The sequence below is a fragment of the Rattus norvegicus genome, chromosome 5, assembly GCF_021556685.1.
Source record: "Rattus norvegicus strain SHRSP/BbbUtx chromosome 5, alternate assembly SHRSP_T2T, whole genome shotgun sequence".
In the NCBI taxonomy this organism is placed as follows: Eukaryota; Metazoa; Chordata; class Mammalia; order Rodentia; family Muridae; genus Rattus; species Rattus norvegicus.
This window is the reverse complement of record NC_141538.1, coordinates 33,277,650-33,302,500: the sequence shown is the minus strand read 5'-3', so window position 1 is coordinate 33,302,500 and position 24,851 is coordinate 33,277,650. Positions and strand designations below refer to the sequence as shown.

At 40.1% G+C, this 24,851-nt stretch overlaps 1 protein-coding gene and 1 long non-coding RNA gene across 5 annotated transcripts in view; one reads left to right on the top strand and one right to left on the bottom strand.

The window, feature by feature from the left end:
- The window catches only part of LOC148005688 (uncharacterized), a 17,516-nt gene extending 12,120 nt beyond the window's left edge, over positions 1-5,396 (bottom strand). Inside the window, exons 1-3 of one of the 2 annotated variants that reach the window (XR_015620155.1) lie at positions 5,312-5,396; positions 2,700-3,096; positions 1,124-1,306 (exon numbers count right to left, since the gene is read on the bottom strand). This is a non-coding gene — a long non-coding RNA (uncharacterized LOC148005688). Of the gene's footprint in view, positions 1-1,123; positions 1,307-2,699; positions 3,097-3,844; positions 4,031-5,311 lie in introns of those variants that run through there. The other variant, XR_015620154.1, reaches the window with a different exon arrangement.
- Lrrc69 (leucine rich repeat containing 69) overlaps positions 1-24,851 on the top strand; it is a 170,902-nt gene that overhangs the window by 110,240 nt on the left and 35,811 nt on the right. For 2 of the 3 annotated variants that reach the window (XR_015619967.1, NM_001438020.1), the window contains 1 exon segment: positions 19,937-20,052. Coding sequence is in view for 1 of the 2 variants with exons in the window: in NM_001438020.1 (NP_001424949.1) it covers positions 19,937-20,047 (111 nt within the window). In the remaining variant the exon portion in view is untranslated. 3 annotated transcript variants of the gene reach the window in all.

Sequence of the window (24,851 nt, the reverse complement as noted above, 5' to 3'; positions counted from 1 at the left end):
TTTGTCAGGCTCTGGCAGAGCCTCTCAGGTGACAGCTATATCAGGCTCCTGTCAGCAAGTACTTTACAAATCTACAATTTAGTGGCCTTGGATTCTAATCCTCTGTGGCCTGTAGCAATGAACATTCCCTAAGTCATTTACTTTCTCAATATATAGACTGTTTTCCTCATCTAATCAATTAAAGGGTTAAAGCAATGTAGCAATGTATTTTCTAGCTCCAAAGTATGTGGATTCTGTGGGGAGAAAGGTTTTATGGCTTTTGCAAATTCTGTTAATTTGGAACACCAGACCAGTGTCGTGAAACTGTAGGCTTTTATACCCATGCTTCAGTTCTGAAAATAATGACTCTGAGAGAGAATTTTGTTCTTCGACTATCTTGTAACTTAATGTGTTTATTCTATTCTATGAATGATACATAGATGGTTACCTCTTCTCAGTTTCATGCATCTGACTCCTCAGAGTCCTGAAGACTCTCCTCCCATGCCTGACTCTATCCCAGAATTCTGCTCTCTCTACCAGAACTCCCGCCTCCTATTTCCTGCCTCAGCTCATTAGTCAATCAGCTTTTTATTGACAGGTGATGCTTCCATTCAGTACACAAGAGATTCTCTCTGCAAATCCCCCTTTTATTCTAACAAAAGGCTCTTTCTCTTTCAATAATAAACTATAAACAATAGTAACAATAATGAAAATTACCAGGTAAGATTACACTGATAATGTCCAGTCCACATGTACTTGGCAACCTTGGAGAAAGTATTCTATCTATCCTATCTTGGGGAATTAAGATTTATGTTCCTCAGTCAATTTCTGTCATAACTTGCATTACCAACCTGCAAATATCTTCTTGACCTGAAAACATTTTCCTAAAGTCCTAAACAATTTACGATTAATTGTGAGACTATGAGCATCTAGTCTTCAGCTCCATCAGAAACCTGAGAATACATGTTACCTGGGTGTGCAGGAAGCTCAGGCAAGCAGCTTCCTGTGGAAATGACTGAGAAAGCTGTCTGCCTGCATAGTCTGCCCAAATTTCTCTGTATTTTTGGAACCTCATCTTTGGCCTTAGGGCTCAGAACACACGACAGATTTTTCTGAGAGACAGGAAATATGAAGGACTGCTTACCCTGTCTCGGTCAATCTCAGCAGTCGACTTCCCTGCATCTCTCTTGTCCAGTTCAGAGAGCTTACTGTCAGCAGCTGAAGCAAGGGCAGTTTCTAGTTTGCCACATATGAAGGAAACGCCATAAGGAGGTTCTTTGACGTTCATCTTCTTCGAAGTAGAATTGGGGTGCTGCCAGGAGCAAACCTGTCTCATTGTCAAAAAAAAGGAGCCTTTTGTTAATAAAATATCTTTAAATGCGATTTTCTGTGGATCTCTGTAGTTTTTGAAGACCGTGTATACACTATACCCGACTAGGTAAATGTTGCTTATTTTTGCTGTTACTGTGTAAACATCTTACTGTACTTAGCTAGACTGGTGTCTAACATGACCATGAGTTCGGTTATCTGACTGCTAATTTGCATTTCTTAATTATTCTAAACAGTGTGTAATAGCAGCTATCAAGGACTAGAACTTTATATTGCACTTTAAAGTGAATTTTATAGGATCATTCCTTGTAAAAGAAACACATATGCACATACATAAAATATAACCTTAACTGTATCAATGTGCAAAAATCTATACCAATGGAAGACTTTTGGGCTAGTTGTATTTCTATAGTTTAAGAGTAAATTCAATTCTCTATCCTTTATTCCTACTATTCCTATATTAATCTTATATTTACTCTTTTTCCTTTCATCCCTTCCTCCTCTCTTCCTCTAATACTAGATGGGATAGAAAGGATAGAGGAAAGAAAGAGAAAGAGAAGAAGAAATTCCTGAATCTAATCTCTCTTACTTTGTTTCCTTCCTGTTCAAGACCATAACAACTTGCAACCAGCTCTTTTTAAATGATGACACACATCCATCAAGTATTGAATGATCAGAAACTATTTACCCTGACTCTCGGGAATGAGGGGTGTTGCTCTCAATATTACTTTCTGCTGATTGGAGGGCATCATTTTCTTTTTTGTAGGTCCAAAGAAAACTGGGATATTGGTTACTCTTAAGAAAGCTAGCTGTAATATTTGCAGTCTAATCTCTGTGCTGAAGAAAGTTTGGGGCTCGATTGAAGTCTTCACTGGAATAGTTTGTGATGCTGGGTCATCTAGCTAGTCATTTTGAAATTTCCTGGATTTAGATTTTTGAGGAAAAACATTGAGGCAGTCTGAGGTATGATCATGCAGAATGCTGGAACAAACATGCCTCAGTATTTCAACATCCTTCTCAGCATCTCTGAGGGTAAAATCTTGTCAGGGCCTCTTTAACTTCATTGGTCTGTATAAACATATGAACTTTCACAAGTAATATACATTTCTGCATTAATATATGAGTGGAATGTGCAATGTGCACAATTCAGTTAAAGATGATGCTTGCTCTCTGTTAGAGCATGTAAAGCATCTGTCTTTTCTTTATAACTGTATAACCAAACTGTAATATAAATATATCTATGTCATTTGAAGGGATGGTATCATAAGTCCAGAGAATTTTGTATCAAACAAGATTTATTGGCTACACCTAGCTGAAGTTCTCACTGGAGACATTTTTATGTCCCAGTTTCAGAGCTATTCCCACATAGAAGGATCAGCGATGCAAGTTACCTGTTTTGTTAGTCTTCATGATCTTTTTCCTTTCTGCTTGCAGCCAAGATCTTCAAGGGATCCTCCCCCTGTCAGATGTGATTTTTATCACTTTGGAAGAAATCCACTCATAGGTTTTCTTCTGTTGAAACAAAGGCAAAAATCGCACTGCCAAAATAACACATTTTCTTCCTTCAGTTCTGAGGTTAGAATATCCTTAATATAAACAGGATGATTTCCTTCAGCAGTTTTTCCCATAATCCATTGTCTCTCATCAGCTTTGTTATCTGTCATTGACATTTAAAATCTTAAAGTCAATAAAACATTATTTGATCCATCTCTGGGCGATGCCATATTCCCCTTCTGTTCTATGAGCATTTCCTTTAAAGTCCTGTGAGAGCTTTAATAACTGTTTGACCTGTAAATTGTAAGAATTATCTGTAATAGGTTTTATTCCACAATATCTCAAAATTGTTATATTCTAATAGATACATATGTTGAAGTATCATCAACTTCAGTCTGCAAAGGCATTTTCAAGATGGCCACCATCTCTGACAAATGTACAGTCTCAGAATCAGCCTTTCCAGGATTTAAGGTAGAAGCCCATTGGAATTCCGAGTATGTATCAGTAGTATGGTGTATGAACATGGGTATCTATCCTACTTCTCCAAACTCTACAAAGTGAAGCATAGAATCTGTTGTATAGCATTGTTTTGAGGTAGCATTAAACATAATCTTACTCTTAATTCAATACATAGCATCCCTGTGAGTGACTATTGTAACCCCAAACCCCCAACCTGTGTGGATTCTTCTCATCTGGGACCACCTTTTTGTGCTGTCCTTGTAGATTCCAAATTGGATTCTTCAGAAGATTCTTTATTCTGATTTACAGAATTCTCTGACCTCTGCTTTATGACCTCCACTCCAGCATTTCATCTTTCAGTCTCCTTATCTAAGTCAGTTTTATTCTGATCACTCTTAAAAAGGATATATAAAATTATAGTTGTTACTAAATAGATACTTATTTGTGTGCTGATAAGTGAGTCAAACTCATCTGGGACCCATATGGATGTGTCATGGTTCCCCCCACCCCCATTTTTAACATAGAAAATATTTTCCCTCTAATCTCTTTTTCACTTTTATTGTTTTCAAACTTAATACTTTACCTGTTCATAAGATTGGGGCATTTTCAGACTGACAGGAGCCGGATGTAGATCGCTCCTGAGAGACACAGCCAGAATACAGCAAATACAGAGGCGAATGCCAGCAGCAAACCACTGAACTGAGAATAGGTCCCCCGTTGAAGGAATCAGAGAAAGAACTGGAAGAGCTTGAAGGGGCTCGAGACCCCAAAAGTACAACAATGTCAAGCAACCAGAGCTTCCAGGGACTAAGCCACTACCTAAAGACTATACATGGACTGACCCTGGACTCTGACCCCATAGGTAGCAATGAATATCCTAGTAAGAGCACCAGTGGAAGGGGAAGCTCTGGGTCCTGCTAAGACTGAACCCCCAGTGAACTAGACTATGGGGGGAGGGCGGCAATGGGGGGAGGGTTGGGAGGGGAACACCCATAAGGAAGGGGAGGGGGGAGGGTGATGTTTGCCCGGAAACCGGGAAAGGGAATAACACTTGAAATATATATAAGAAATACTCAAGTTAATAAAAAAAAAAAACTAGAGAGAGCTTTATGCAGGCTTAGCAGTCACCCGACAAGCTGAGCTACAGCCCAGCCCTGATTCTTCTTGATTCCCATCCAGCTTAGTACCACACGCTTAACAAATTAATAAAATTTTGGTGGATCTTGGCTCTTCAAAAAAAAAAAAAAAAGATTGGGGCATTTTCGTCTCACAGCAGCTCTGGAGGAAAATCTGCAGGCTCCTCAAGCAAACCCGTGTCTATAGCTTTACTCTGAACCCTTGGCTTCGGTCGAGCAGGGTCGAGCAGGCTGCCTTGTGTTGAGCAGGCTGCCTTGCAAGTTTCGGGCAGGAGCTGCAGTTTGCCCTTCTGTGAGATCCAAGCCTCATACTCACAGGTACTGACTGGGAGTTGAGCCTATCTGCCCCATTTCTGGGAAGCTTTCTTTCTTTTTCTTTCTTTCTTTCTTTCTTTCTTTCTTTCTTTCTTTCTTTCTTTCTTTCTTTCTTTCTTTCTTTCTTCCTTCCTTCCTTCCTTCCTTCCTTCCTTTCTCTTTCTTTTTTTTTTTTTTTTTTTTTTTTTGCCTGTGAGGCAAGCCCAAGGCTCTGGTTCCCTGCTCCCTATTGCTCACTAACTGCTGCTCATAGGTGTGTCCACTCGTTCTTTCTTAAAAGGATTTAGTCTCCCCCCCAACGCCACGCCCTTGCTAGGAAACTGCATTTAGCTCTGGGAGGTGCTTGTTTCCCACCTTTCTGCCTGTGGCTTTTTCTAATACCAGGATCTTCTGTGCTCAAAGTTGGATCCATTTGTAACCGTGGGCTTTTCCTCTCAGGCGCCTGTTCCTGAAATAACAACTCTGAAACTTAATTATATATGAATACATTCCTGGGCTGTAAGCTTGGGCATGCTGTCTAACACGGAACTTAATTAAGGGTTCAGAGTAAAGCTATAACCCGTTTAATTCTATTCTGTGAGTGCAACATGGTTGCTTACCTCTTCTCAGTTTCCTGTGTCTGTTTCCTCCGGGTTCAGGGCAAATCTCTTGTAACTGACTCTGTCCCAGAATTCTACTCTCTCTACTGGAACTCTAACCGTCTATTTCCTGCCTCAGCTCATTGGTCAACCAGCTCATTATTTACAGGTGATGCACACAGTACGTAAGATTCTCTCTATACAGTGTTGGTCTCTATTTTATGTCAGATTACCACAAACTGAGCATCTTAACAAGATGCATTGTTTTATAAGCTATAAATTTAATATGGGTCTCATTGAACTAAAATCAAGGCTATTTGGGTCAGGAAAAATGTCTACTGCTGTGCCCTTATAACTTCTGGAGGATTTTCCCAATTTTTGGCTCCTAGTCCTTCCTACATTTTCAGGCCAATGTTGGTAGATCTTGTCCTTTCTTTTTTTTTTTTTTTTATTAACTTGAGTATTTCTTATATACATTGTTATTCCCTTTCCCGGTTTCTGGGCAAACATCCCCCTCCCCCCTCCCCTTCCTTATGGGTGTTCCCCTCCCAACCCTCCCCCCATTGCCGTCCTCCCCCCATAGTCTAGTTCACTGGGGGTTCAGACTTAGTAGGACCCAGGGCTTCCCCTTCCACTGGTGCTCTTACTAGGATATTCATTGCTACCTATGGGGTCAGAGTCCAGGGTCAGTCCATGTATAGTATTTAGGTAGTGGCTTAGTCCCTGGAAGCTCTGGTTGCTTGACATTGTTGTACTTTTGGGGTCTCAAGCCCCTTCAAGCTCTTCCAGTTCTTTCTCTGATTCCTTCAACGGGGGACTTATTCTCAGTTCAGTGGTTTGCTGCTGGCATTCGCCTCTGTATTTGCTGTATTCTGGCTGTGTCTCTCAGGAGCGATCTACATCCGGCTCCTGTCGGTCTGCACTTCTTTGCTTCATCCATCTTGTCTAATTGGGTGGCTGTATATGTATGGCCCACATGTGGGGCAGGCTCTGAATGGGTGTTCCTTCAGTCTCTGTTTTAATCTTTGCCTCTCCCTTCCCTGCCAAGGGTATTCTTTTTCCTCATTTAAAGAAGGAGTGAAGCATTCACATTTTGATCATCCGTCTTGAGTTTCGTTTGTTCTAGGGATCTAGGGTAATTCAAGCATTTGGGCTAAAAGCCACTTATCAATGAGTGCATACCATGTATGTCTTTCTGTGATTGGGTTAGCTCACTCAGGATGATATTTTCCAGTTCCAACCATTTGCCTACGAATTTCATAAACTCGTTGTTTTTGATAGCTGAGTAATATTCCATTGTGTAGATGTACCACATTTTCTGTATCCATTCCTCTGTTGAAGGGCATCTGGGTTCTTTCCATTTTCTGGCTATTATAAATAAGGCTGCGATGAACATAGTGGAGCACGTGTCTCTTTTATATGTTGAGGCATCTTTTGGGTATATGCCCAAGAGAGGTATAGCTGGATCCTCAGGCAGTTTAATGTCCAATTTTCTGAGGAACCTCCAGACTGATTTCCAGAATGGTTTTACCAGTCTGCGATCCCACCAACAATGGAGGAGTGTTCCTCTTTCTCCACATCCTCGCCAGCATCTGCTGTCACCTGAGTCTTTGATCTTAGCCATTCTCACTGGTGTGAGGTGAAATCTCAGGGTTGTTTTGATTTGCATTTCCCTTATGACTAAAGATGTTGAACATTTCTTTAGGTGTTTCTCAGCCATTTGGCATTCCTCAGCAGTGAATTCTTTGTTTAGCTCTGAACCCCATTTTTCAATAGGGTTATTTGTTTCCCTGCGGTCTAACTTCTTGAGTTCTTTGTATATTTTGGATATAAGGCCTCTATCTGTTGTAGGATTGGTAAAGATCTTTTCCCAATCTGTTGGTTGCCGTTTTGTCCTAACCACCGTGTCCTTTGCCTTACAGAAGCTTTGCAGTTTTATGAGATCCCATTTGTCCATTCTTGATCTTAGAGCATAAGCCATTGGTGTTTTGTTCAGGAAATTTTTTCCAGTGCCCATGTGTTCCAGATGCTTCCCTAGTTTTTCTTCTATTAGTTTGAGTGTGTCTGGTTTGATGTGGAGGTCCTTGATCCACTTAGACTTAAGCTTTGTACAGGGTGATAAGGATGGATCGATCTGCATTCTTCTACATGTTGCCTTCCAGTTGAACCAGCACCATTTGCTGAAAATGCTATCTTTTTTCCATTGGATGGTTTTGGCTCCTTTGTCAAAAATCAAGTGACCATAGGTGTGTGGGTTCATTTCTGGGTCTTCAATTCTATTCCATTGGTCTATCTGTCTGTCTCTGTACCAATACCATGCAGTTTTTATCACTATTGCTCTGTAATACTGCTTGAGTTCAGGGATAGTGATTCCCCCTGAAGTCCTTTTATTGTTGAGGATAGCTTTAGCTATCCTGGGTTTTTTGTTATTCCAGATGAATTTGCAAATTGTTCTGTCTAACTCTTTGAAGAATTGGATTGGTATTTTGATGGGGATTGCATTGAATCTGTAGATTGCTTTTGGTAAAATGGCCATTTTTACTATATTAATCCTGCCAATCCATGAGCATGGGAGATCTTTCCATCTTCTGAGGTCTTCTTCAATTTCTTTCCTCAGGGTCTTGAAGTTCTTATTGTACAGATCTTTTACTTGCTTGGTTAAAGTCACACCGAGGTACTTTATATTATTTGGGTCTATTATGAAGGGTGTCGTTTCCCTAATTTCTTTCTCGGCTTGTTTCTCTTTTGTATAGAGGAAGGCAACTGATTTATTTGAGTTAATTTTATACCCAGCCACTTTGCTGAAGTTGTTTATCAGCTTTAGTAGTTCTCTGGTGGAACTTTTGGGATCACTTAAATATACTATCATGTCATCTGCAAATAGTGATATTTTGACCTCTTCTTTTCCGATCTGTATCCCCTTGATCTCCTTTTGTTGTCTGATTGCTCTGGCTAGAACTTCAAGAACTATATTGAATAAGTAGGGAGAGAGTGGGCAGCCTTGTCTAGTCCCTGATTTTAGTGGGATTGCTTCAAGTTTCTCTCCATTTAGTTTAATGTTAGCAACTGGTTTGCTGTATATGGCTTTTACTATGTTTAGGTATGGACCTTGAATTCCTATTCTTTCCAGGACTTTTATCATGAAGGGGTGTTGAATTTTGTCAAATGCTTTCTCAGCATCTAATGAAATGATCATGTGGTTTTGTTCTTTCAGTTTGTTTATATGATGGATCACGTTGATGGTTTTCCGTATATTAAACCATCCCTGCATGCCTGGGATGAAGCCTACTTGATCATGGTGGATGATTGTTTTGATGTGCTCTTGAATTCGGTTTGCCAGAATTTTATTGAGTATTTTTGCGTCGATATTCATAAGGGAAATTGGTCTGAAGTTCTCTTTCTTTGTTGTGTCTTTGTGTGGTTTATGTATAAGAGTAATTGTGGCTTCGTAGAAGGAATTCGGTAGGGCTCCATCTGTTTCAATTTTGTGGAATAGTTTGGATAATATTGGTATGAGGTCTTCTATGAAGGTTTGATAGAATTCTGCACTAAACCCGTCTGGACCTGGGCTCTTTTTGGTTGGGAGACCTTTAATGACTGCTTCTATTTCCTTAGGAGTTATGGGGTTGTTTAACTGGTTTATCTGTTCCTGATTTAACCTCGATACCTGGTATCTGTCTAGGAAATTGTCCATTTCCTGAAGATTTTCAAATTTTGTTGAATATAGGTTTTTATAGTAAGATCTGATGATTTTTTGAATTTCCTCCGAATCTGTAGTTATGTCTCCCTTTTCATTTCTGATTTTGTTAATTTGGACGCACTCTCTGTGTCCTCTCGTTAGTCTGGCTAAGGATTTATCTATCTTGTTGATTTTCTCAAAGAACCAACTTTTGGTTCTGTTGATTCTTTCTATGGTCCTTTTTGTTTCTACTTGGTTGATTTCAGCTCTGAGTTTGATTATTTCCTGCCTTCTACTCCTCCTGGGTGTATTTGCTTCTTTTTGTTCTAGAGCTTTTAGGTGTGCTGTCAAGCTTCTGACATATGCTCTTTCCTGTTTCTTTCTGCAGGCACTCAGCGCTATGAGTTTTCCTCTTAGCACAGCTTTCATTGTGTCCCATAAGTTTGGGTATGTTGTATCTTCATTTCCATTAAATTCTAAAAAGTTTTTAATTTCTTTCTTTATTTCTTCCTTGACCAGGTTATCATTGAGTAGAGCATTGTTCAATTTCCACCTATATGTGGGCATTCTTCCCTTATTGTTATTGAAGACCAGTTTTAGGCCGTGGTGGTCCAATAGCACGCATGGGATTATTTCTATCTTTCTGTACCTGTTGAGGCCCGTTTTTTGACCAATTATATGGTCAATTTTGGAGAAAGTACCATGAGGAGCTGAGAAGAAGGTATATCCTTTTGCTTTAGGATAGAATGTTCTATAAATATCCGTTAAGTCCATTTGGCTCATGACTTCTCTTTGTCTGTCTACATCACTGTTTAATTTCTGTTTCCATGATCTGTCCATTGATGAGAGTGGGGTGTTGAAATCTCCCACTATTATTGTGTGAGGTGCAATGTGTGTTTTGAGCTTTAGTAAGGTTTCTTTTACGTATGTAGGTGCCCTTGTATTTGGGGCATAGATATTTAGGATTGAGAGTTCATCTTGGTGGATTTTTCCTTTGATGAATATGAAGTGTCCTTCCTTATCTTTTTTGATGACTTTTAGTTGGAAATTGATTTTATTTGATATTAGAATGGCTACTCCAGCTTGCTTCTTCTGACCATTTGCTTGGAAAGTTGTTTTCCAGCCTTTCACTCTGAGGTAGTGTCTGTCTTTGTCTCTGAGGTGTGTTTCCTGTAGGCAGCAGAATGCAGGGTCCTCGTTGCGTATCCAGTTTGTTAATCTATGTCTTTTTATTGGGGAGTTGAGGCCATTGATATTGAGAGATATTAAGGAATAGTGATTATTGCTTCCCGTTATATTCATATTTGGATGTGAGGTTATGTTTGTGGTCTTTCATTCTCTTTGTTTTGTTGCCAAGACGATTAGTTTCTTGCTTCTTCTAGGGTATAGCTTGCCTCCTTATGTTGGGCTTTACCATTTATTATCCTTTGTAGTGATGGATTTGTAGAAAGATATTGTGTAAATTTGGTTTTGTCATGGAATATCTTGGTTTCTCCATCAATGTTAATTGAGAGTTTTGCTGGATACAGTAACCTGGGCTGGCATTTGTGTTCTCTTAGGGTCTGTATGACATCAGTCCAGGATCTTCTGGCCTTCATAGTTTCTGGCGAGAAGTCTGGTGTGATTCTGATAGGTCTGCCTTTATATGTTACTTGACCTTTTTCCCTTACTGGTTTTAATATTCTTTCTTTATTTTGTGCGTTTGGTGTTTTGACAATTATGTGACGGGAGGTGTTTCTTTTCTGGTCCAATCTAGTTGGAGTTCTGTAGGCTTCTTGTATGTCTATGGGTATCTCTTTTTTTAGGTTAGGGAAGTTTTCTTCTATGATTTTGTTGAAGATATTTACTGGTCCTTTGAGCTGGGAGTCTTCACTCTCTTCTATTCCTAATATCCTTAGGTTTGATCTTCTCATTGAGTCCTGGATTTCCTGTATGTTTTGGACCAGTAGCTTTTTCTGCTTTACATTATCTTTGACAGTTGAGTCAATGATTTCTATGGAATCTTCTGCTCCTGAGATTCTCTCTTCCATCTCTTGTATTCTGTTGGTGAAGCTTGTATCTACAGCTCCTTGTCTCTTCTTTTGGTTTTCTATATCCAGGGTTGTTTCCATGTGTTCTTTCTTGATTGCTTCTATTTCCATTTTTAATTCCTTCAACTGTTTGATTGTGTTTTCCTGGAATTCTTTCAGGGATTTTTGCGATTCCTCTCCGTAGGCTTTTACTTGTTTATTAATGTTTTCCTGTGCTTCCCTAAGTGTGTTCATGTCTTTCTTGAAGTCCTCCAGCATCATGATCAAATATGATTTTGAAAGTAGATCTTGCTTTTCTGGTGTGTTTGGATATTTCATGTTTGTTTTGGTGGGAGAATTGGGCTCCGATGATGGCATGTAGTCTTGGTTTCTGTTGCTTGGGTTCCTGCGCTTGCCTTTCGCCATCAGATTATCTCTAGTGTTACTTTGTTCTGCTATTTCTGACAGTGGCTAGACTGTCCTATAAGCCTGTGTGTCAGGAGTGCTGTAGACCTGTTTTCCTCTCTTTCAGTCAGTTATGGGGACAGAGTGTTCTGCTTTCGGGCGTGTAGTTTTTCCTCTCTACAGGTCTTCAGCTGTTCCTGTGGGCCTGTGTCTTGAGTTCACCAGGCAGCTTTCTTGCAGCAGAAAATTTGGTCTTACCTGTGGTCCCGAGGCTCAGGTTCGCTCGTGGGGTGCTGCCCAGTGGCTCTCTGCAGCGGCAGCAACCAGGAAGACCTGTGCCGCCCCTTCCGGGAGCTTCAGTGCACCAGGGTTCCCGATGGTCTTTGGCTTTTTCCTCTGGCGTCCGAGATGTGTGTGCAGGGAGCAGTCTCTTCTGGTTTCCCAGGCTTGTCTGCCTCTCTGAAGATTTAGCTCTCCCTCCCGCGGGATTTGGGTGCAGAGAACTGTTTATCCGGTCTGTTTTCTTCAGGTTTCTGCGGTGTCTCAGGCAGGTGTCCTGCTGCTCCTGGGCCCTCCCCCACGGGAGCCCAGAGGCCTTATACAGTTTCCTCTTGGGCCAGGGATGTGGGCAGGGGTGAGCAGTGTTGGTGGTCTCTTCTGCTCTGCAGCCTCAGGAGTGCCCACCTGACCAGGCGGTTGGGTCTCTCTCTCACCGGGTCTGGCTCTTCACATCTTTCTTGAAGTCCTCCAGCATCATGATCAAATATGATTTTGAAACTAGATCTTGCTTTTCTGGTGTGTTTGCATATTCCCTGTTTGTTTTGGTGGGAGAATTGGGCTCCGATGATGGCATGTAGTCTTGGTTTCTGTTGCTTGGGTTCCTGCGCTTGCCTCTCGCCATCAGATTATCTCTAGTGTTACTTTGTTCTGCTATTTCTGACAGTGGCTAGACTGTCCTATAAGCCTGTGTGTCAGGAGTGCTGTAGACCTGTTTTCCTCTCTTTCAGTCAGTTATGGGGACAGAGTGTTCTGCTTCCCGGCGTGTGGTTTTTCCTCTCTACAGGTCTTCAGCTGTTCCTGTGGGCCTGTGTCTTGAGTTCACCAGGCAGCTTTCTTGCAGCAGAAAATTTGGTCTTACCTGTGGTCCTGAGGCTCAAGTTCGCTCATGGGGTGCTGCCCACGGGCTCTCTGCAGCGGCAGCAACCAGGAAGACCTGTGCCGCCGTTTCCGGGAGCTTCAGTGCACCAGGGTTCCAGATGGTCTTTGGCTTTTTCCTCTGGCGTCCGAGATGTGTGTGCAGGGAGCAGTCTCTTCTGGTTTCCCAGGCTTGTCTGCCTCTCTGAAGGTTTAGCTCTCCCTCCCACGGGATTTGGGTGCAGAGAACTGTTTATCCGGTCTGTTTCTTTCAGGTTCCGGTGGTGTCTCAGGCACAGGGGTCCTGCCGCTCCTGGGCCCTCCCCCACGGGAGCCCAGAGGCCTTATACAGTTTCCTCTTGGGCCAGGGATGTGGGCAGGGGTGAGCAGAGTTGGTGGTCTCTTCCGCTCTGCAGCCTCAGGAGTGCCCACCTGACCAGGCGGTTGGGTCTCTCTCTCACAGGGTCTGGGGGCAGAGAGCTGCTGCGGGCCAGGATCTGCGGGTGTGGGACTTCCGGTAAACACAGAACGTGCCTGGTCCTAGAGGAATTCTGCTTCCCTGTGTCCCAAGCTCACCAGGCAGCTTTCTTGCAGCAGAAAAGTTGGTCTTACCTGTGGGCCCGGGGCTCAAGTTCGCTCGTGGGGTGCTGCCCACGGGCTCTCTGTAGCGGCAGCGATCTTGTCCTTTCTTTTTGCATCATTTGGACCTTCTCTCCTATCTCTGTCTATTACTTTAAATTTTTTTGGGGGTATTTCATGCATGCATACTGTATTTACATAATTTCAGTGACACTCTCCTCCTCTGATTCTAGGTCGCCCCTCTCCTCAAATTTGTGACATTTTTTAAATTATTATTGCTAGTTCTATGTATTATCTATGTATGTATGTACGTACATACATATCCATCTGTCTGTCTATCTATCTATCTATCTATCTATCTATCTATCTATCTATCTATCTATCTATCTATCTATCCATATGTTCATGCATGCCAACCCCTGTCTAACCTCTTGAGTTCATTTAGCAGAGTTCAGATGTATATGTGTTTGAGGCTGACCACTTGTGGTTGAATACCTATCGGGGTGCTTGTACCTAGAGAAAACTGATTATATTAAACCTCTCTGGATAGTTCAGGAGAAACTGCTTATACCAAAGTTCTTCTTCTTCTTTTTTTTTTAAGACTTTTTCTTTTATTGGATTTTTTAAATTTACATTTCAAATGTTATTCCCTTTCCTGGTTTCCCGACATAAGCCCCCTGTCCCATCCCCCTCCCCTTCTTCTATAAGGGTGGTGTTCTCCCCATCCACCCCCTCTTCCCACCTTCTCCGACATCCCCATACACTGGGGAGTCCAGCCTTGGCAGGACCAAGGGCTTCTCCTTCCACTGGTGCCCAATAAGGCCATCCTTTACTACATATGCATCTGGAGTCTGTGGATCAGTCTTTGGGTAGTGGTTTAGTTCCTTGGAGCTCTGGTTGGCATTGTTGTTTTTATGGGGTTGGAAGCCCCTTCAGCTCCTTCAATCCTTTTTATTTTTACTTGGTTGATTTCAGCCCTGAGTTTGACTAGTTCCTGCCTTCTACTTCTCTTGGGTTTATTTGCTTCTTTTTGTTGTAGAGCTTTTAGGTGTGCTGTCAAGATGCTGATGTATGCTCTCTCCTGTTTCTTTCTGCAGGCACTCAGAGCTATGAGTTTTCCTCTTAGCACAGCTTTCATTGTGTCCCATAAGTTTGGATATGTTGTACCTTCATTTTTATTAAATTCTAAGAAGTCTTTAATTTCTTTCTTTATTTCTTCCTTGACCAGGTTAACACTGAGTAGAGCATTGTTCAACTTCCATGTATATGTGGGCGTTCTTCCCTTATTGTTATTGAAGACCAGCTTTAGCCCGTGGTGATCTCATAGGATGCATGGGATTATTTCAATCTTTCTCTATCTGTTGAGGCCTGTTTTGTTACCAATTACATGGTCAGTTTTGGAGAAAGTACCATAAGAAGGTATATCCTTTTGTTTTAGAATGGAATGTTCTAAAAATATCCGTTAAGTTCATTTGGTTCATAATTTCTGTTAGTCCCTTATGGCTCTGTTTAATTTCTGTTTCCATGATCTGTCCATTGATGAGAGTGGGGTGTTGAAATCTCCTACTACTAGTGTGTGAGGTGCAATGTGTGCTTTGAGCTTTAGTAAGGTTTCTTTTATGTATGTAGGTGCCCTTGCATTTGGAGCATAGATATTTAGGACTGAGAGTTCATTTTGGTGGATTTTTCCTTTGATGAATATGAAGTGTTCTTCCTTATTTTTTTTATGACTTTTGGTTGAAAGTTGATTTTATACAATATTAGAATGGCTACTCCAGCTTGCTTCTTTGGACCATTTGATTGCAAAGTGGTTTTCCAGCCTTTTACTGTGAGTACTGTCTTTTTCTCTGAGGTGTGTTTCCTGTAGGCAGCAAAATGCTGGGTCCTCTTTAGGTATCCAGTCTTTTTATTGTCTATTTACGTATCTCTGTGTCTTTTTATTGGGGAATTGAGTCCACTGATGTTGAGAGATATTAAGGAATAGTGATTGTTGCTTCCTGCTATTTTTGTATTTGGAGGTGGGATTATGTTTATGTGCTTCTCTTCTTTTGGTTTTGTTGCAAGGTTATTACTTTCTTACTTTTTTAGGGTGTATTTCCCTTCTTGTGTTGGGCTTTTCCATTTATTATCCTTTGTAGGGCTGGATTTGTAGAAAGATATTGTTTAAATTTGGTTTTGCCATGGAATATCTTGGTTTCTTCCTCAATGCTGATTGATAGTTTTGCTGGCATTTGTGTTCTTTTAGTGTTTGTATGACATCTGTCCAGAATCTTCTGGCTTTCATAGTCTCTGGTGAGAAGTCTGGTGTAATTCTGATAGGTTTGCCTTTATATGTTACTTGACCTTTTTCCCTTAGTGCTTTTAATATTCTTTCTTTGTTTTGTGGATTTGGTGTTTTGAATATTATGTGACAAGAGGAATTTCTTTTTTGGTTCAATCTATTTGGAGTTCTGTAGGCTTCTTGTATGTTTATGGGCATCTCTTTCTTTACATTAGGGAAGTTTTCTTCTATGATTTTGTTGAAGATATTTACTGTTTTTTTGAGTTGGGAGTCTTCACTCTATTCTATACCTATTATCCTTAGGTTTGATCTTCTCATTGAGTCCTGGATTTCCTGTATGTTTTGGGATAGGAGCTTTTTCCGTTTTACATTATCTTTGACAGTTGTGTCAATGTTTTCTATGGTATCTTCTGCCCCTGATGTTCTTTCTTCTATCTCTTGTATTCTGTTGGTATTGCTCGCATCTATGACTCCTGATCTCTTCCCTAGGTTTTCTATCTCCAGGGTTGTCTCCTTTTGTGCTTTCTTTAGTGTTTCTATTTCCATTTTTAACCCCTGGATGGTTTTGTTTATTTCCTTCTCCTGTTTGGTTGTATTTTCCAGTTCTTTAAGGGATTTTTGTGTTTTCTCTTTAGGGCTTCTATTTGTTTACTTGTGTTGTCCTGCATTTCCTTAAGGGGATTATTTATGACCTTCTTAAAGTCCTCCATCTTCATGATAAAATGTGATTTTAAGTCTAAATCTTGCTTGTCAGGTGTGTTTGGGTATCCTGTGTTTGCTTTGCTGGGAGAACTGGGCTCTGATGTTGCCAAGTAGCTTTGATTTATGTTGCTTGGGTTCCTGCGCTTGCCTCTCACCATCAGGTTGTCTCTGGTGTTAGCTTGTCTTGCTGTTTCTGATGGTGGCTTGATCCTCCTGTGGGCCTGTGTGTCAGCACTCCTGTAGACCTGTTTTCCTGTTTTCTTTCAGTCAGTTATGGAAACAGAGTGTTCTGTTCTCAGGCGTGTAGTCACTCCTGGTGACTGGCTTTCAGCTCTCTGCAAGGGCAGCACCTGGAAGGGTCCTGCCCCTTCTAGTTGCCTGTGTGCACAGGGCACAGATGGCCCTAGGAGTTTTCCTCTTGAGTCAGGAATGTGGGCAGAGAGTAATCTCCTCTGATTTTTCAGGAGCGTCCACACTTCTGAGTGTCTAGCTCCTCCTCCAACCCCCACATGGGATTTGGGTGCAGGGCGCTGTTTGATGGGTTTAATTCAGATCTGGGCGCAGCTCTGGACTGCAGGGTTCCTGCAGCTGACTGCTCCTATATTCCTGTGTCCAGAGGCACTGTGCAGTTTCCTCTTGGGCCAGGGATGTGGGCAAAGGTGGACAGAAGTGGCTGTCTGTCCTGCCCGGCAGTCTCAGGATTGCCCACACTTCTGGGTGTTCAGCTCTCTGTCCCAAGTGATTTGGGAGCAGGCTGCCCCTGAGGGTTTTAATTTAGTAAGATAAATTGTCCAGTCTGGCATTTTATTCTTCCTTATATAGTGATGTTTTGTGTTTTAGTTTTTATCAGCTGGCCACCAAAGTGGTAATTATTTTTGACTGAGTCATAGATTTTTAATTCACATGTGTGGAGAGGGGTCCTTTCTAGGAGGGAGAACGGCCACTTCATTGCAACATGGCCATTTTATATGGCATGTGCCATACCATAAAAATAGCTAGTATGACGATGCAGACAGGTAGAAATTTAAATGGGCATTTATTAGAAATATGTTGGAGAACTTTGTTTCACAAAACAGAATAGAAGATCATGATATTATATGAAAAATTGTAGTACCAGAGAATTATGTCAAGTTCTTTTCCTCAGTGTAATTTCCAGAAATCAGTCCACACCCCTGAGAAATGTTGTATCATAAATAGAGTAATGAACAGCAAAAAAGGTGAACAATTAATTCTATTGCAAACAACTAGACAGTAAATAAGGATCCCCTTGAGAAGGGGTAAAGAAAGTTTGCATTCCTGCTTGTGGCAGGAGCCAACCCACATTCTTCCCTTGGCAGTTTCTTAATGACACAAGGGAAATGCAGAAGCCACAGTGGAAGAGGAAACACCATGAAGTTTTTGTATAAACTTTTCACCTCATGAAAAAGCTTGAGCAAAGTATCTTAGATAGACCCACAATATAGCTTCCCTGATTTATGTTGTTTCTCTGATTGTCTCTTGGTTCATGGCTTTATTTCGGGTCTCAAATACATGCTAATTAAAGAAGACATGGGATGGTTTATTTTTAATATACCACAATGGAGCAGAAAATAACTGTTTTCTTTGGATGAGAGGATTGTCTACTTTATGAAAGGCACATTTAGTTTTGATTTTTTGCCATTAGATCTCACATCATCATTTCAACATTAAGCTTACACCATCTAACATGATATGTCATCCCAGAATCTCCTGAAAACCTTCTATACATCTATCATTACAAGAAGAATAATTCCTTTTATTTTTGATGTAGTATATTATTGAGAGCACATGATTCAATATTTTATGATTCATTTATTGCTTTCCTTGTTTTGTTTCCCAAATATGCTAAGTACATTTTTGAGTTTTTGTTTTGAAGTTTACCCTTAGAAATATCCTTTTGTCTCTCCTGCAGTTAACCATAGCCTAAGTCATCCTTCTGAAACCAGTTCACCTTTTCTTCATGCTGTAAACTCTTGATTCATCCATAGCTTGGCATGGTACCTCCCTGTGGCCGTATAGTGCTTACTATTGACTTTGCCACATGTTTCTAGTTTTTTGTGTTTATTTATTTCTTATCTTCCAACTAAATCCTGAGAAAATTCTTGGAGGCAGAGGTTATGTGCTACACATTTTTATATTCTTGGCACTTTGTCTAGTGCATGCAAATTTTAGATCACTTATAATTTATCTATATTCTTGTTTTTGGGTCTGACCGAATATGCCTAGATTAGGATCTCAAATTTGTCCATCTATTGGTTACTATCTGTCATTTAAAAATTATATTTCTCTTGCGTATTCTTCCTCGTGCCTTTATTTTTTGTGTAGGAACTTCCTAAACAGCGCCCTTCGGAAGAGGGAGTGCTGCTCTTTCAGGGGTCCCCGAGCCCAGAGTTGATGGCTTTGTTGGTTGGTTCTGTGCTATGTGCTTATGCTAGACTAATCATAGTGGTCAGAGTTTGTTGATTCACGCTGGCTGAGTAGTGGAATGGATGGCTCTCTCCCAATGTATGTATGTATGTATGTATGTATGTATGTATGTATGTATGTATTTATGTATGTTTGTAAGTATGGAGGTTGGAAATGAAAGAACTACTTGTCCAAAAAAGAATTAGATGAGCTCTTGTGCCCTTGGTGTGAGAAATTAGCACCTGAAAGGCAAACTAAAGATGAGGGAGTTCAGGAAATGCTTACTGATTGATTAACAGCTTTATGGGAAAACATTAGCCTTCTATGTCCAAAATAATGTATGGTCATGATATCACTGCCTAGTCATTGTTCTGGTAGGGATGATAGTACTATGACCCTTGACTTCTATTTCTCACTCATACATTGTCAGCATCAGAAGGCTGCTTAAGTGTGGATGGTAATCTTTCAAACATCTAAAAAGGATTTCAAATTTCTTTGGTGGAAAAGTGAGCAGAACAGTAATCAGATATCTCATGTGGTTTGTGATGATGTTGGGCAAAGGATTTGTTTTTGACAAAAGTAAGTAGTGTATCATTGACCAATTAAAACCTCAAGTCACATTTTTCTGCTTTGGATTTCTTCAATGAATGCTATGCTCACTTTAACACTTTTACTCTCCACAGTTTTTGACATGGAGGGGATCAGAGGAGGTCTTGCAAATGTTAGGGCTGTGATTGTTTAAGATATGTCCATTTAATTGGCTGGCAGAATTTTGGCTACCTATTTTGTGCATAGAGAAGTATGACAAGAGATATCTGAAGTGTAAAACCTTACATCATATATTGATTTGCTTGATTGAGACCCAGGCAATGATGATCTTAATGGATATTACAGAACAAACAATAATAAGAATTTCCATATAGGAAGTGCATAGAGCACAGGCAAAATCAAGAAGCTGGTACTTGCTGGTTGATAATTAAAACCTTTTTCAAATAGGAATCAAGTTCCTGTAGCATGTATGATTTTCACAGGAATCCCTAGTATTAGATGGTCAAACTATGTACTAGTGTTTGGATAAAGCACACATAAAGTTTTATCATTTAAGTTTTGTTTAGTGTTAAATATGCCTTTGTCATCTGGTTAAGCTTCTTTATTTGTGTGTGGTAAAAGAATAAATTGTCTATAAATGGAATCATGTGTTCTTTAGAAGTCAATGTTCTGAAACTTCTGAGAAAGTGACTATTTTATTTAAAAAATACTAGAAAAACCAGGCTTAGTGATGGTTGCCTGTGATCCTAAAATTTAGGAGGTAGATGCAGTAGAGTCAAGAGTTCAAGAGTATCCTTGCTTTCTCAAATACAAAGCAAAATAATCCCACACCTAACCCTACTGCTTGGGACTATCTTAATTTGACCTTTAATCTTTCCTTTTAGAACTGGAAGATAAGCAAAAACCTACAGCTGATTCCTCTCCAGACATTAGTCTGTTCCTACCAATGCTTTGACCGGCGTGATCCTGATCTCTTTGGAATTGCTAAAGAATAGAGCAGGTGAGATAGTCTTCAGAGCCTCACTGGGCCAGTCATCTGTCCTGCCTCAGGCCAGCTCATGCCCCACTTACGATGCCATTCTCTATCTAGTCGCTTTCAATTTATTAAGCCATGGAAGATGAGTCATTCAATTATAAAATTTATACTATAAGTACTTCAGTCTACATCTAGATGGTTCTGTTTTTAGATGCTTTTTTCCTCTTATTGACTTAAAAACACATGTAAAAATGTGAAAACGTTAATCTGGATGACACATGAATGTTGATCTTTTCCATCCCTTTATGAGTTCCATCCCCGTTTTAGAAAATTTGAACAAGAACTTAATGGAAAAAACAGGTTTCATTGATAAGCATTTCATAGTTGAAAGATAGATACTCATTTGAACTGTATTGTATTTTCAGGATTTCACTCGAGCCACTAATATCTGTTGATAAGATATAGAATGTTCATCAAGCTTAAAAATGAGGAGAAGGCTGGAAATTCAAGGGCAGTAGCTCCCAGTACCATTACTCTTTACAGAGTTCTAAAAAATACATTTAAAAAAAATCTTTGGCCAAGAGTAACTGATCAGTGTGAGGAAAATTACTGAATGAAAATATGGATAATTTCCTTTGAGGAAATAGAGAAAACTAGGAAAATAACTTATGACAATATAAATGTGATTTGCATTTGATGCCATCCAGAAAATGGTCTGGCCTTACCCTAGGACCATTGAAGCAGAAACAGTGAGTATGCTGGGCAATTTCTGAGTCCATAACCTTCTGGGTGATTTTTCTGTGTGTGTTCAAGTTTGAGAACTACAAAGGTATCTAGTTTGTAAAAACGTTAATCATAATTTTACATTTAATCTCAGCTAAAGATGCATTACTTCATGTGACCATTTGATGGTCTTCTTGCTAAAGGGCCGAGTAGAGCCTCTTCTGTACTTGTCCCACTGCTGCTGTCCTTGTAAGGACTTTATAGATTCAATTCAGGGCACTTCTTTACACATTCAAAATACCCCTGGCATAATTGCCAAGTGAGATCTATGGAGTAAGATCTAAGGTTCTCAGTTCCAAAGAATAAGTCTCAGGTTCCACTCAAACAGTTTCTTCAAGATAACTTTAAAAAGGCTCCATTACACAGGAATGTACCTTAAACCAAAATAAACAGCTGAGAACAACACAGAGCTCACTAAGCATGAGTCAGTAAAACTCACCATGCATGCTTAATGAGAGAAAAATGACCTCAGTAAATTGTATTTGATTAGGGAAGTACTTTTTATCTAGTTTATATTGTATAAACATAGTTTGTTTGTCATTTGACTCCTATGAGTTCAACCATAATCCCCTCCTCCTCTTGTTCCTGAATATAAAATTCTACCCACTCATCCATCTCTATACTTCAATAGCAGTTCAAGTACTTTCTTGAAGTTCATGTGATGTTATAGATAGGCTCTGGATCCCATTCTCTACCCTTGCTGCCATGTTTAATTCACAGGTGAAGGTCACTGCAGTCTGGCTTCTCTTCAACATTCCACAGCAACCACCATTCCAAGGTCATTGCCTACTTCTTCTGATTACCCTTCTGACTACCCTACTTCTCTCAGAGGCTGCTCCTTTCTGCAGATTTGGTTTTCACAAAGCATTTGTTTTCCTGGAGTTACAGACTTAAGTTAATCTATTTTCTCTATGCATTTAATTTAATTATTTTATGTGCTCTTCATTAAACAAACAAACAAACAAACAAGCAAACAAACAAACTGGCATTCTGTGAAACTCTTCAGCAGTGGTCATTCTCTTCTCTTCAGGTACTTTTTGTTTAATGAATGATTCCATCCACTTCTAACGATTCAGTTACTTTCACTCATCACACCAAGACCATCAATGAGTGACTCAGCCTTTGCCTTCACCTTTAACCTTTATCTCCAAGTTTTCAAATTTCAACATACATAAAAAAGAACAGAAGTTTTTTTTTACAAACTTTTCTTTTCCTATTTTTATATTAATTATTTGCTGAGTGGCTGCTATCTATTGGGTAGGATAGTTCTCTGTACTAAATCTGTATTAGTGAACAAGATGAATGGGGTCTTTGCCACCATAAAGATTTCTTTCTAATATAGAGGCAAGTGAGAAACATTACAAACATTACAATTTGCAAACAATATTCTAAATAAAATAGGTTTAGAAAGATATAGAATGATTAGAATAATATTTATGTGGGAATATTTACCAATGATCTCAAAGGAATAAAGCATTATAAGTAACAATTGGTTGATTGAGGATATGGAAGGCTAACAGCCCAGCCCAGAATCTACTGGAAAGCATCAAATAACTAATATCATTGTTTTGGAAGCATAGCTCTGTCATCATTGTTTGGATATAAGAATTCTGATATCCAGATCCAGTGCTGGTGGATACATAAGCAGGTATCACTTGTCACCAGGGAACATTTGGAAAGGATGCATCTGAACCTATTCCATGGGGCTGCTCAAGGCTCTGAATCACTAGTTAAATCTGGGACTTCTTCCTCTGCATGAGTGTGATGCATGTGAGGATGATGAACCCTTCTGACAGTTGCAATGCATCTAAAGAGATGCTGGGATTTGAAACACTGCATGCTGTTTTCACTTTCTAACAGCTATGGTCATTCTATATCCCAAGTTGAAGCAACTGGAACATGAAAAATATTGCAAATTACCTCGATTCATTTTCCCCTTTGTTTGTCTCTCTCATGAATGGTCTTTAGGATTTATATTTTCACTCATATTTACCTCAGAAGGAGAATAAAAATGAGAAGGAAGTCTCCATTGTTTGTTCTAAATTCCTATTGCCTGTGTTTTGGGAAACAGAAGTGTATTTTAGGATCATTAATGAATTGTGTAGAGGACTGTAGTGACTAGACATAGTTCATGTAGCATGTCTGATTCTTATTTTGTGTACATACATGTTTTCTCTCATTAACTGGTCAATTCTTTCCTTTTCCTATTCTTGCTTTCTTATCTTAACCCTATTTCTTCTTCTGTACACCCTTCCATCACCCTCCCTCAGCATCCCAAAGCTGTGACTGCATTAACTGTTCAAAATTTCTAGTTGTGCTCAATATTTCTGACAAGTTTACAAATTGGTTTAAGATGATTTAGAGGACAAAGACCCAATTAATTTGATAAAGGTATTGCTTTTTATAATCAAAGTAATAAATCATTAAAGGAATGACCTGTTTGGAAAATTCTGGGTTAAAACATCATCTTGTGAACTAATATATTTTTGAAACTGGAGATTTCATTTTAAACTAAGGAAGTTTTAATAAAAACAGATTTTCTATGCATTGATAAAACCTCTAAAAGCCATAAAATAATATTGCAAATATTCTTGGTATGTCTTCTTAAAATACCTCTTTGTATGGCCCTTGTCTAGCTTATTTTTCTGTGAGAAAAATAAATGGCCAGAAGTTGCTTGGTCTTGCTAAATAACTGTTTCTTGATTCTGAGAAAGTCCCAGGGCAGCATACTCCTCAAACCCACCATGGGAACATTGAGAGCCTTCTCAGGCTACAGGGCTCTCAGTTGTAGGAGGCTAAAGTTCAAAAAATAACCTTGAGACTCCTATGGAAACCCTGTCACTAAGGGATCAATGAAGGGCCACTGTGGGATTAGAACACATTGACCATCGTTATTTTGAGTTGCAAGAGGAGAGAGAGGGTTCCTGGGCACCCTTGCAGACTCAGGTGAAGGATATGAATAAGACAAATTATATGTTGCTAGCCAGAGTAACCACAGGCTTCTTTCACAAGGGCTTCTTTTTTTTTTTTTTTTATTAACTTGAGTATTTCTTATATACATTTCAAGTGTTATTCCCTTTCCCGGTTTCCGGGCAAACATCCCCCTCCCCCCTCCCCTTCCTTATGGGTGTCCCCCTCCCAACCCTCCCCCCATTGCCGCCCTCCCCCCATAGTCTAGTTCACTGGGGGTTCAGTCTTAGCAGGACCCAGGGCTTCCCCTTCCACTGGTGCTCTTACTAGGATATTCATTGCTACCTATGGGGTCAGAGTCCAGGGTCAGTCCATGTATAGTATTTAGGTAGTGGCTTAGTCCCTGGAAACTCTGGTTGCTTGACATTGTTGTACTTTTGGGGTCTCGAGCCCCTTCAAGCACTTCCAGTTCTTTCTCTGATTCCTTCAACGGGGGACCTATTCTCAGTTCAGTGGTTTGCTGCTGGCATTCGCCCCTGTATTTGCTGTATTCTGGCTGTGTTTCTCAGGAGCGATCTACATCCGGCTCCTGTCGGTCTGCACTTCTTTGCTTCATCCATCTTGTCCAATTGGGTGGCTGTATATGTATGGGCCACCTGTGGGGCAGGCTCTGAATGGGTGTTCCTTCAGTCTCTGTTTTAATCTTTGCCTCTCCCTTCCCAGCCAAGGGTATTCTTTTTCCTCATTTAAAGAAGGAGTGAAGCATTCACATTTTGATCATCCGTCTTGAGTTTCATTTGTTCTAGGTATCTAGGGTAATTCAAGCATTTGGGCTAATAGCCACTTATCAATGAGTGCATACCATGTATGTCTTTCTGTGATTGGGTTAGCTCACTCAGGATGATATTTTCCAGTTCCAACCATTTGCCTACGAATTTCATAAACTCGTTGTTTTTGATAGCTGAGTAATATTCCATTGTGTAGATGTACCACATTGTCTGTATCCATTCCTCTGTTGAAGGGCATCTGGGTTCTTTCCATTTTCTGGCTATTATAAATAAGGCTGCGATGAACATAGTGGAGCACGTGTCTCTTTTATATGTTGAGGCATCTTTTGGGTATATGCCCAA